The sequence below is a fragment of the Engraulis encrasicolus genome, chromosome 9 (assembly GCF_034702125.1).
Source record: "Engraulis encrasicolus isolate BLACKSEA-1 chromosome 9, IST_EnEncr_1.0, whole genome shotgun sequence".
Taxonomy (NCBI): Eukaryota; Metazoa; Chordata; class Actinopteri; order Clupeiformes; family Engraulidae; genus Engraulis; species Engraulis encrasicolus.
The window spans coordinates 52992436-53006091 of NC_085865.1; the positions used below are offsets into that span (position 1 = coordinate 52992436).

At 43.3% G+C, this 13656-nt stretch overlaps 1 protein-coding gene across 1 annotated transcript in view; it reads left to right on the forward strand.

The window, feature by feature from the left end:
- Positions 1-13656, forward strand: part of abcc13 (ATP-binding cassette, sub-family C (CFTR/MRP), member 13) — a 34235-nt gene extending 20579 nt beyond the window's left edge. Inside the window, exons 15-22 of the mRNA XM_063206342.1 lie at positions 6-244; positions 512-638; positions 989-1090; positions 3014-3163; positions 4942-5100; positions 6708-6877; positions 10092-10286; positions 11416-13656. Coding sequence (XP_063062412.1) covers positions 6-244; positions 512-638; positions 989-1090; positions 3014-3163; positions 4942-5100; positions 6708-6877; positions 10092-10286; positions 11416-11524 — 1251 coding nt within the window. The 3' untranslated portion in view covers positions 11525-13656. The remainder of the gene's footprint in view (positions 1-5; positions 245-511; positions 639-988; positions 1091-3013; positions 3164-4941; positions 5101-6707; positions 6878-10091; positions 10287-11415) is intronic.

Consider the following 13656-nt stretch of genomic DNA (forward strand, 5'->3'; position numbering starts at 1 on the left):
TGTAGTCTCAGTACACGCCTGTCTCGAGGCGCATGGAGCACTTGGAGAAGGCTTCTCGCCTGTCTGTCAAAGCTCTGTTTCGAGAGATGCCACCTGGTGACCGTGGTGATGGTGGTGGCCATGGCAACCGTGATGCTGAGGCCCTTCACCCTGCATCCCTCTATGAGGACCGCTCCCTCAGCCACTGCCACCAGGTCCTCCACCACTACCTGCTGTGCCACTTCAACCGAACCATCATGGACAGGTCAGACCGCAATTGATGAAGGCACTGGTTACACGTATGCTGAATATTTTTCAATTCGGATATTTTTTTATCCATATAAACACAACGTTGCTAACAAGAATGGGAGATGGGATATTTTAAAACTGGAGTTTTGATATGAGCATTCTAAAACTCTGTTTATCTGTAAATGCGTGAAAACCAATGCAATTTCAAAAATATACATACATTTATATGTGGAAAGTTGAACAGCATCTAAATGTACCATAACATCTTTAATGCTGTTTGCAGGTGGGTGACACTTCGGTTAGATGCCATCCTGTCCCTCCTGGTGTTCCTGGTCACTCTCATCCTGTTGGATAACACTGATGCCCTGGACTCGGGAACTGTGGGCCTAGCACTCCTCTATGCCCTTAGTGTGAGCTTCATAATGCTTTATTATGCTATCTTTAAAGGTGCACTATGTAATGTTTTTAGTAGTTTATTTCCAGAATTCATGCCGCCCAGTTACACCTTTTTCACAAATTCATCATGACTGGGAAAATTCCACTCTTCATACATGAAAAGGTGGATCTTCTCCATGTCCGCCATCTTGAATTTCCAAAAATGTGTATTTTTAGCTGCAAAACATACTAATAAATTTAAGTTTATTACTGTGGTTATGTGATTGATAATTATTTTACGTTATGTTATGTTGTGTTATTTAAGCTCCAGCAGTACTGTATAATTTATGCTATGTATGATTTGTGTGAATGTGTGTATTTACAGATGCGTGGAGTCTTTCACCAGTGGAGAGCGGCCTCCTCTGATGTGCATGACTGCGTGAGGGCTGTGAGAAACATAGCTGAATACTCCGCTCTGGAGAAGGAGGTATTCTACATAACACTTAGATGATGCTGTTAAGCCACTTACAGATATTTACAGGCCAGGTATTGTTTACAGTCCCTTGAGCAATGGAGGAGGTGTAGAGAATAGGGACAGGTAAGGGTGGGATTCAAACCTGAAACTGTCTGATCTTAAGTCCACTGGACTGGCCCACTAGTCTTAACTCTGTTATGAGTGCACTTACTGTAAGGGTGGATAGGTAAAATCTCTCTGGTAAAATGGTAGGGCACTCGTCTACCACGCGGCTGACCCGGATTCGATTCCCGGGCCGGGTCCTTTGCTGGCCCTTCCCCGTCTCTCCCTCCTCACTCACTTCCTGTCACCACCTTCACTGTCCTGTCATAAAATAAAGTAAAAAAAGACAAAAAACCCATATTAAGATCTCTTTATGAGTTCTTCCCAAACTAAGCATAAAAGTATCTACATACAGTAAGTCAGTTTAATATGAAGGCCTACTGTTGTTAGTACAAAATCAATCAGTGATTGGTATGGGAAAAGGCCAGTCACTGACTACACACATAGAGGCCTCTCTTTCCTCTGTATGTGTGTGCATGCGTGTGTGCGCATGTGTTAATGCGTGTGCCTGTGTGCACATGCGTACGCTTGTGTGAATATGTCTTTTCCACTGAACTGAAGAGAACTCTGGGGAAATAACAAATGTAAGGAAAAAAGAAAGTGTCAGCTCTGCAGTTTGTTTGTGTGCCGTTTTAAAAGCTCCTCTTGATTTACCACCGGCCTCTGCCTTTTTATCACTGAGCGAGCGCCTCCTGTCAGACACGATGCCAGTGCCTCTGATTTAACCTCCTGACTCTAAAGGAAGACTTCAGTTGTTTGTGTGTACCAAAATCATAAAATACTTTAAATACTCCACAATAAAATGTTTTAAAAGTGTTTCTCCCTGTTGGCCAGAAAGTCAGCAGGGCTGATTTAAACCTCCTGACTACATATAGCCTACTGATAACTGATGGATCAACTAGAGTTTCCAACAGAACATTTGTTAATCAAGTTGGTGTCAGACATGTTCTGCAGTTTTCATATGCAATATGATATGATCAAGTTGTTATTTGAAATAGTGAAGAGCTTATAAGCAGAAAATAGCTAATTTTGTGAGAAATCTTGTTCCTTTTTGGAGATCTGGTGTAGGTGGTAGGTGGTTGGAGTCAAGGTGGCCTCCTTAAAGGCGCTGTGTGTGGGATTGTGACCAGAATACAAACAGGCTGGGCTACTCCAAGAAGACTAGAAGTGAAGTATTTTAAGTATTTGTTTAGGTTTCTTTCCACTGTGTTAGTGTGTTATCGAGGCTACTGTGCCAAGAAGCTACAGTACAACTCATGTTTGTCAGACAGGAACTTGGTGTTGCTGCTGATTTACAGTAAACCTCCTGACCCAGAGGGAAACAGCTCATCTGTCATCAGTTTGCACCAAAGTAAAAACTTAAAATTCCTAAAATACCACATTCTAGGGATTAGTCCGCCCAAAAGTAGCCCAGCTTGTTTGTCAGAAGAAGACATACGTTCTACACCTGTCAGTCAGTATACAGTATACAGTACTACACAGCAACCCTGTCTGTCAGCAGTATACTACACACAATGAAAGTAGTGTATTGTTGAGTGAGGTGGCCAAATTAAAGTAGAACAACATTTATGATGTAAGTACAACACTAGCATGTGATGGTACATAGCAGTTACACCAGTTAGTCCATTATACCTAATGAGGTGGCTCGACATTGTTACTGAAAAAGCTGAAAAGATACCCCTGAAATTAGATCCAACCAGCTCAGAATCAGGAACATCGCTCTGTAGTAACTGTTACTCAGTGGAATTTCTTATGTTGGAAGGAAACTACAGCAGGTTTTGGTTTTTACTTATACTTTAACTTTGGCTGCCTCTGGTTGATGTCATCCCACAGGGCCCATGGACGCTTCCTCACAGAGTTCCTCCAGGGTGGCCTCAGTGGGGGGAGATCGAACTCAGGAGTCCAGAGAGCACGCCTTCATCCTCTGACGACCACAACCCAGCCCTCAGAGGAGTCTCCTTCCACATCCAGAGGGGGGAGAAGGTGCCCTACACTTCCACTCTCACTTGCAGTACTGCATGCCTTGAAGCCAGCATGTATAGAAATAATTGCACAAACATGTTGTTGTCTTTCTCCTTGAAGGAATAATATGAAGGTTTAGGTCCTGTACATTTCCACACATATAGTATACAGTCTCTTTCCATTACTCACCAGTCTTTTGCATTCTCTATACAGAAAGGAAAGACTGTGCTGGTGCATTGTGGAACTTAAACCAACTAGTTAGCAGATTTTTTAATGCCTTGCCATCTATGGGCACCAGCTGGTATCCTTTTAGGAAAAAATGAAAGCTGAAATATCTTCAACCTCCAGAAGAAATCTAGTTCAGCCTAGCTGCTTAGATTTTCTCCCATGTTAGTTTCCCGTCATTATTTACTACAGCTCCTGCAATTTCAAACACAAACCTCAATGCACGTGAACATAGTTTACTTTAGTTTACATTTCTGCAGTTCACGTTTACGTTTATGTTTACACACACACTCTCTCTCACACACACACACACACACACACACACACACACACACACACACACACACACACACACACACACACACACACACACACACACACACACACACACACACACACACACACCCTACTTGAAGGATGTCGTTTAGATGTTGCTACATGCATCTTCTAAATGACCAGTGCTCCCCTCAGCGTTCCCTGTAACTGTGGTGCCCTGAGCATGTGACTGCCCCAGTCTATGGCCTGACACCCAGGGCAGGATGGAGATGGCCCGGCCCAGGCCCCTTGGCTACAGGTTGCCCCCAAGCAGGTGGGGGCCCCTATGCTGCAGCCATATCTAGCCTGTGCGTTAATCTGGCCCTCCTGGCACCTGTTGGGCTGGCCTCCTGCACGTCCATGTGATGGCCTACAGAGATACTGTGATGTTTATTCCTCACGTGCATACAGATATTTTGGACACCAGATGGAAATTAGCCCTTGGGCTACAATCTGGCATATTTACCTATATGTACATGTATGTATATGTTCATTAATGTGCAATGTCCTGAAGAAATAAAGTAAAGTAAAGATAGAAGGTGAAGGAGGACATGGGCTGCAATAGCACTCCGTCAGTCCGAAGTGTACATGGGAAAGGGGAATAAATTGCAGGTGCCCATTGAAGGCTTCAGCAATGCACGTGGGGCATTATAGCCAGTAGATGGTGAACAATTAGCTCACACTTTAAACTATAGTAGTGGCAATATGCTTCAAATGTTCACTCCCTGGAATTTTTGTGTGGGGCCCCAGCTGACCCCAAAATGTCCTGGGAACTCCCTAGCACTCCCAGAGTCTATGGCAGGGAGTCATCACAACACATACTGTATGTATGTGTGAATGTAATGCATTTCAACAAATACTCTGCTGAGTGTTGGAATGCTCTGTGATAAATGGAGTACCATTCACCTTCTGACTCCAGCAGATGGTAGCTGTCTTCTACTACACACATCTAAATGTTTTGAGTCGTGTTATAAAGACCTACCATCTGCCAGAGACAAATTCTTTGTAGCCTAGCTATGCGTTTACAGTAATGTGTTGTGTTTAAAGATGGAGCAGGTCATTTCAGACATTCATTTTCAAAATGTATGCTGTTCATTCACAAGTTTGACCTTTTTTATTAATATTTACTAAATTATAAATTAATAAGTATTGGTCTGACCAAAGTACAATATGCTTCCAAAGTCCTTTTAGCCTACATGTAAGAGTACTTGGTCAATGATACTGACTCTGGTGCTTCTTATTTGATTTGGCTTGACCAGGTCAGTGTACTGAGCGGAGATGCAGCCGATGCGGAGGCCCTGGTGTGCTGCCTGCTGCGGACACTAGAGGGTGCCAGTGGGACGCTGCTGATCGACGGGGTGGATGTAGCCGGTCTGGGCCTGCATGATCTCCGGCGACGCATTAATCTCATACCACAGGTGAGATGTCAGCTGTGGAACCTGTGCCAAAAGTATAGCCCCAGTTTACAGGATACTGTAGGCATTAATTTGATTGCACATTGTTTTTTCCTTCATTTTCACGATATCCAATGCCCTATGAAATACCTCAGGTGAGATGTAGATTAAGTTAGACGGACGCACGCCCGCATGACATCATAGGTGTCCTGTTCTCTGGGAATAATGAACACCTGCTCATCAGAAGACGTTCCGTCTGCTCACCAGGTGATAAGAGCAAATTAAAGGACAGGATAAACATGACTGCAGCCTAGGGGCCCCCACCTGGCAGGGGTGCCCTGATTGGTCTCAAGGGGGGACATTTTCAATAATTGCATAATTGTGAAGATCCCCTATTGTCTGATGCCCCATGAATACCTTGGGTGAGATGTGATGTGGAGGAAATTATAGCCTGTAGTTCACAGTTCATACAGACTGTGGGTATTAATAAGGTTGCACGTTTTTCTTAACCGTATCATTTTGAGTTGCCATTGCAGTATGTAAACTGAATGTGTTTGTTGAAGACGTCCACACTTAAAGACACCAAGACTTAAGGTTTCCTGCAAAACGCAGGCAAAATATGAATGTGTGTAAAGAGTATTGAAGTAACCTATATCTTTCTGCACAAGATTAAATTGCTCAGTTTCACACTTTTCTAGTTCACAGCTCTTCTAAGACCTTCCCAGAGAGACACAATATGCATTCTGTTCGTGCCCATGGTGATGTTTACCCTTCAGGGTGTGAAGTTAAAACAGTTTGTCTTCCAAAGCACACCTCAGAGTACACCCCATAACCTATGTGAGCAGGTCTGTCAATGAGTAGTACCAGTATATTACATACTGTAGCAAGTCTTTGTGCATTGAAAGTCTGTCAATGTGTTGTACATAGCAAATGTTTGCCCTGCACTCAGGGCTGTATTAAAACACAGGTGAGATACTATGGCTGCAGCCTAGGGGCCCTCACCAATTGGGAAAAAGGAGAAAAACGTTTTTGTTTTTTTTTCTGAATGTGCCTTCTGAGGGGACTTACCGCAACCTGTAGGCTAGGGGCCCCAGGCCATCTTAATGCGGCCCTGCCTTCCCTCTTGTGGGACTTCTGAAGACATTTGTGATGGCCCTGGTGTGTGTGTGTGTGTGTGTGTGTGTGTGTGTGTGTGTGTGTGTGTGTGTGTGTGTGTGTGTGTGTGTGTGTGTGTGTGTGTGTTCTGATACACAACAGGGTGTGTTGGTATGTGGCACTGTGGCCCTGAAGAGCTTTCACAGGGTGTGGCCACAAAAGGTGCTGTGTGTGTCTGTGTGTTTGCAGTCTCTCTCTCGCTCTCTCTCTCTCTCTTTCTGAGTATGTGTGGTTGCCTGGCAACTAAAGGTGTGTGTGTGTGTGTGTGTGTGTGTGTGTGTGTGTGTGTGTGTGTGTGTGTGTGTGTGTGTGTGTGTGTGTGTGTGTGTGTGTGTGTGTGTGTGTGTGTGTGTGTGTATTTGTGCGTGTGCCTGTGTGTGTGTGTGTGTGTGTGTGTGTATTTGTGCGTGTGCCTGTGTGTGTGTGTGTGTGTGTGTGTGTGTGTGTGTGTGCTGATTCCTGTCTGTGCTTCCCAGGTGCCTGTGCTGTTCTCTGGCTCCCTGCGTGCCAACCTGGACCCTGCCAGGAGGCTCCCTGACGCCCAGGTGTGGCTGGCACTGGAGCTGTGCCACCTGAAGCCAGCCGTCCAGGAGCTGCCCGGCAAACTGCTGCACCAGGTGACGGACCGCGGCCACATCAGCCTCAGGTAGATACAGTAGGACGATGACACAGTCACTACATTACATTTCACTTGACTGATGCTTAGCTGACGCTTATATATGAAAATAAAGCTAATTTCTTTTTAAAACAAGATACTGTGTGAGAAATTTGAACAGGAAGCTGGTTCCAGCATTTGGCAGCATAATGACTAAATGCCATTTCACCCTGTCTGCAGGTACAAATGTAATAGAAAACCCTGAAAGATGTAGTACCCTCCAATTATGGAATTCTGCACCACACTCTGAGTAAGCTCCCAAAAACACAGGTTTCTGGTGTGGTCAGACGCAGGTGTAGCAGTGGAGGATGGAGAAGAGACATGACGGCCAGACTCCGGTGTCAAACACATGGCTAGTGGGTAGATAATGACCAGGGCTGCCATGTTTGACGTCTCCACTGATGTTTAATGATAGTTGCTCAGATTGTGGTCAACATTTCTAAAAGTTGTACGAGAGCAGCGAGAGACATGGGTGCTGTCGTATAGACTATAGTTTTGGAGTCCACACACTTAAAATCTGTTTTCCCTTGTTTTTGTAATTCCATTGCAGGATTGTGTTTCGACCACTGACAATGACCAAGACAATGGTCGAAACGGAATCCTGCCATAAAAAAGTCAAGGAACAAAGGATTTTAAGTGTCCTCCCTCAGTCAGCCTTTGTCCTGCACCTTTTTCCTGGGATGGGCACTATTTTCACCCTAATCTGCTGTATGACTATTAATTGTCTGTGTTTGCTATTTTAGCCAGGATTTCCGGGATTTGATGAGAAGTTGTATCCAGACCCAGACTGGTAATCTGGCATACAGGGCATTTTCCCGGTGGGAAGACAGTAATTGGGGCCGATGCTGTTGTTGCTGTCTTTTTCCACCCCTGTAGTTCAGCCCACAATTTAACAACTTTAATAATGACAGGGGTCAGAGCCAAACAGGAGATTGTACGAAATCAGCCTGTGTATGTGTGAGAGGCAGGTCAAAATGGTTGTTTTTTTGTCCAGCCCTGGTTATATCTCAAAGAGTACTTTGCTTGATAAATAAAGGTTAAATGACGTCTCCGGTACCAGTGTTTAGTGTTGGCTACTGGGAGTATTATTATTGGATTGAATGTTATTTTTACCCAGCAGCAGCCACAGGTTGGTTGGCGTGTTGAGACATGATGAGGGTGTGGCAGTAAGGCTGTTTGCTCAAAGGCCCTTTCAGCTGCACTGAAAAGTATTCAGATCCAACAGACATGAAAACAACAGCACATGCAAAACACAGGGCATGATTATTATTATTTTTTACTTTGTTTGACTTAAGTTGGTTTGACTCTAGTTTTGCACTATGTGTTTAAGAACCTCAAACACAAGCTTACTACAAATCTAAAAACAATAGACTAATGTTAAAAAAAAAAACCTACCTCTGCGGCATTGAAACAGGTCAAGAAGCATTGCTCTGGGCCACTGGCCTTTGTGACAAGGTATAGCATACATACGTAGTGTAGTGTGCTAACAAGCAGGGCCGGCTGAAGATGGTGCAGGGCCTCGAGGCTATAGGTTACTGTAGGCCCCCACGTAAGACTAGGTTAAGCACGGCATCAAAATTCTGGGTCAGGAATGAGTTTGAAAACTCATTCAGAAACAGACTTTCAATTCCGCATCTTGTAACAATCCTGCAATTATTTATTTTCTTCACCCACTTTAGCCAATCGGGGGCCCTTGGCAGGTGGGGGGCCCCAAGGCTGCAGCTATATCTAGCCTCTGCGTTAATACGGCCCTACTAACAACACGGCCACTGCAACAAAGCATGCCATAGTTAGCCTGGAAAGGCCCTGGTTGATGATTACCAGAAAAGGCACTTCAGGTTTCACTTGGCCTTGGCCTACTAAGGCCTTTAGAAGTCAAGCCATCCTGGTACACGTCATGCTGTTTGTCCTACATCTGTATTCTGACCTTTTTTGTTTGCATTGTTTAAGTAACACAAGACTAAAGGGATTATGCTTTTGTGTGGTGAATGAAACTTCAAAAGTCTTATGGGTGTGATGTGAATATCAAAGTATTGTACTACATGTTTGATTTGTCACATACAATACACTGTACTGCCTTACAAATCAAAAGGCTGTAACAAGTATAAAGATTAATAAAACGATTCATCTGCAAAGAATGTGGTAATATTGAGTCAAAACAGTCACATGCCAATAACCAATTAAAACTACTTAGACTGGCAAACAGAATGAATTAAATGTCATTTTACTCAGTTTGGAGCTATGGACAGTTATGCACAGTTATGCACAGTATATTGCCCTACAAAGACAAAGTGCAGTAACTACATATTTTATTAAAATTGAATTTAGACTGAACATTTTTCATTACACCTCCTTTATCTTGAAACAAAGCCTTATTGTCCAAATGTGTTCCATTTTAGAGATGTTGTACTGTGTAGGGCAGGGGTGTCAAACTGTCTGTCACAGTTGGCAAAATCAAAATCTGGGACAAAGTCGTGGGGCAAACTCAATATTTATTTAAAGGACTAAAATTATGCATGCACCCACGTAAAACTCAAAGGCAAATTTCATTAATTTCCATTGTATATGGTAGATCAAATGTGCCTGCACATATTCTGTTGTACTATATGAGTGTGAAATGTTAATGTTTTGGTCTCACTCATATTAATGGTGTATTTGGGCCAACTTTAACACACATGTGTAATTAAAATGACTCAGCGGGCCTAATTTAGTGGCCTAATTTGGCCCCTGGGCCTGAGTTCGATATCCCTGGTGTAAGCTACTTCTATCCTTTCTTGCATTCAGCTATATAGTACTGTATGTCGCTGTGGACATAACATCTGTTATATAAGAGTACATCATGATAACAACACACAGTAGTTTGGATACAGACTGCATTATATCATTACAATACAGTAAATAGTAAATGTGTGCAGTGCATTGTATAACACACACACACACACGTACACACACACACACACACACACACACACACACACACACACACACACACACACACACACACACACACACACACACACACACACACACACACACACACTACATCTCACCTGAACACACACACACACATCCCATCTAACCTGAATACACACACATGCAGGCAGGCAGGCAGGCAGGCTGGCAGGCAGGCACATACGCACACACGAACGCACACACACGCACTAAAGTAATCCAAGTAAAGTAATCCATGTGTGGTTTGTTCCAGTGAGGGCCAGAGGAGGCTGCTGTGTGTGGCCCGAGCCTTGCTGTGGCCCTCCAGGGTCCTGGTGGTGGAGGAACCGCTGGCCCCCGTGGAACCGGAGACGGAACACCTGCTGCAGCATCTCATACACACAGAGTTCTCATCCTGCACGGTTCTCACCCTCACACAGAACCCCCACACCATCATGGACTCAGACAGGTATGATACTTTTCACTTTAAGGTGCACTGTGTATGATGGTGGCCTATTCATGAAAAAGGTAACATTTGTGAATGGGCAGCATGAATTGTGGAAAGAAAGTGCTAAAAATATTACACAGTGCACCTTTAAAAAACCCTTAGCACCAAGCCTATGTTATAACCTTACTCTCACCAAAATTGTAATGGCTATGTCTTAATCTGTCTTTCCTCTCTGATCCATGGCTAAAGAATAGAGGACCTCAGGGGACCCTATTGAAAATGAGATGTCACATCTCAAGAGGCCCAGAAATAAAGAAATAAAGAAATAAATTGTCTGCCTATTCAGGCTAGCACCCCATCCCCAGTGATAAAACAGCAGTGAGGGCTGTGGGTCTGGGCCACCAGCACAGCAAAGCCCTGGTACAGCACGCGTAGGGTCGTTTATGGTGGTGAAAAAAGGACTAATGATCACAGCCAATCCATGGGTAACCCTAGAGTTAGAATAATAGAATGGACCCCATCTTTACCAAAGCAGACAATATGAGCAGCTGGTTTTAACTAGGCTAGCAAGTGATGCATGAACTGAATATGGTGGATTTATAAGCCACACACATACAGTATAAAACATATATGGACAATTTGACATAAAAATGCAGCATTTTATGGATTATGGATTTATGGAATCATTTGATGTCATGTTTGTCAGCAAATGTCTTCTGAGAGATTTCATATCTAACCTTGAGATTTTATATCTGACCTTGAGTGCTATTCCCATTTCTTGAGTTCAGTTAGGATTTTGGTTCAGTATTCAGAAATGGTGCAAAAAAGCATGGTGGTGCTCTCTCTCTCTCTCTCTAACACTTGAATGAATGCATGAATGTTCTTAATGTGTGCCATTTGGGAGCCATTGGAAAGGGGTGGTGCTTAGTTGCCATTGGGGGGCATTAGTCCATTGCATTCTTTAATACTAAGGGGGGGGGTGGTGTATCAGGTTTATGATGAGTCCAAGGGGGGTTGGCAGGTTTATGATGAGTCCAAGGGGGCGTTGGGAAGCTTATGATGAGTTCCATGGGTCGCTTGTTCTACGAGGGTTGAGAGGCCCTGTGCTAGACTGATGTGAATGTGTGTGTTTGTTGTCTCCTGTCTGCAGAGTGCTGGTGCTAGACAAGGGCCGCCTGCTGGACTTTGACACCCCCACTAACGTCCTGCAGAGGAATGCAGCACTCCTGGCAGCCAGACACAGACAGAGGAGACTGTAGAGACACACACACACACACACACACACACACACACACACACACACACACACACACACACACACACACACACACACACACACACACACACACACACACACACACACACACACACACTGTTTGCTTGGAGAAATGAAGTGATGCACCAGGAGCGATGCACTCATAGACAGAGAGGATTCTATGCACTGCTGAAACTGAAAACAAGCCACAGTGACCTGTATACCGTACCTGGACACTGCTGGCCAGCCGGACTGCAGCTCTTCTCTATTATTCTTCTCCATTATTGTCAGCCAATGGCAAGCCATCTTTACAAAAACACAGCAAACCGTTTAAGCAATGCAAGAGGACCGCCAGAAGATCTCAGATGTGGACGTTTTTTATTTTATATTTAGGATGTACTTATTGTTTTACATGATTAGGATCTTATTAGGAGGATCTATGTACTGCTTTTTCTAGTTATCGTTTGTGTTGAAACGGAACTGGCGCTTTTGAAATCCCTGTTTTGTCACTCAAGCACAGCAGAGAAGGACACAGTTGGCCTTCTTTTTGTTGTTTTTAACGGCATGATTATATGACTCTAATACTCTATAAATGTTCTATTTAAACTTGTTTTTTTAGCTAAACATTTGTAGCTGAACTTTGATGCGTTTTGAGCTACTTTTTTGATACAGTGGGTTTGTATCATGTCCACTAATATGCTGATAATAATACTCTAGAAATGTTCTCTTTGAGCTGCCTTTTTGATACGTTGGGTTTGTATAATGTGCACTAATATGCTGATAATTGGGTAACTCTGTTGGCACACACCCATTTGGGAGACAAGACAAAACATATACCTTTAAGCCTGTTGTACACACCTTGACATTTAAATCTGGCAACTGGTTAAACCCAGAAACCGTAGCACAATAGCACAACCTGAAAAGAACAACATAGAACATCGACATGAACTGAAATACACTATGTAGAACAGAGGTGGGCAAACTCGGGCCCAGGGGCTCCATGCAGCCCTCTGAGTACTTTTATGTGGCCCGTAGAGCCTTTACAGGAAAGACAACTTTCAAATACAAATCGATACTGTCATCCATCATTCTTACAATGCTAACACAAGACAGGGGTCTTGCAGGTTTGAGATTACTGTAACTAAGTCCATACAGTTGGCGTACAGTGGTCCACACACTGGGCATGAGCTCCAAAAAAATATAACTTTCTTTCATCAAGATGTGCACTCTGTAATATTCTTCGTAGTCTACTTCCAGAATTCATGCTGCCCATTTACAAATGGGAAAATTCCACTCTTCATACATGAATAGGTGGATCGTCTCCATGTCCGCAATTTTGAATATCCAGAACTAGACTTTTTTTTTTGAAAGATATTTTTTGGTCTTTTAGACTTTATTCTTGACAGGATAGTTTGAGAGATAGACAAGAAATGTTTGGGAGAGAGAGACAGGGAAGGGTCGGCAAAGGACCCGAGCTGGAATCAAACCTGGGTCGGCCGCGTAGCATACAAGTGCCCTACCAATAAGCCATGGTAGGGCCCAGAATTATTAAATTTTTAGCTGCAAAACGTACTGTACTTTGGTCATTCTAGTAAATATTAGTTTATTCATGTTAAATATTATTCATGAAAAGACCAACTTTGGAATTAGACAGCACAGTTTCAATGAGCTGCATAGTTGCAAAACCTACTCTGGCCATTTGCAATGTTATGAAATCAAGTTATATTTTTTGGAGCTCAAGCTCAGTGTGTGGACCACTCTCTCACACTATAGACTAGAGCTAAGCACATCCAGCTTCTTGGCAGCTTTCTCATGTACTGTACACGACACCGCAGCACAAGCACTGAGGGGCTATAATTGAAATGCCTTGTTTTTAAAACTGTTTGTTTCTGATGGGAAATGGAGGAACTTCCTTTCATGTAACTAGGTAACTTCTTGTTAAGATGGGTAGATGATTTTTTTAAAGCAGTGCTGATTGTTATGTATAGCTTTTTGTGTATGCACAAATACCAAAAGCTGTTCCAATACATTTACACAAGAACGTCTTTACAATATGGAATGAAAATATTCAATTACTGCATAATGTGTTACGTTTGACTGAATTAAAATGTATGAAGTTATAGTTCAGTCACTGAA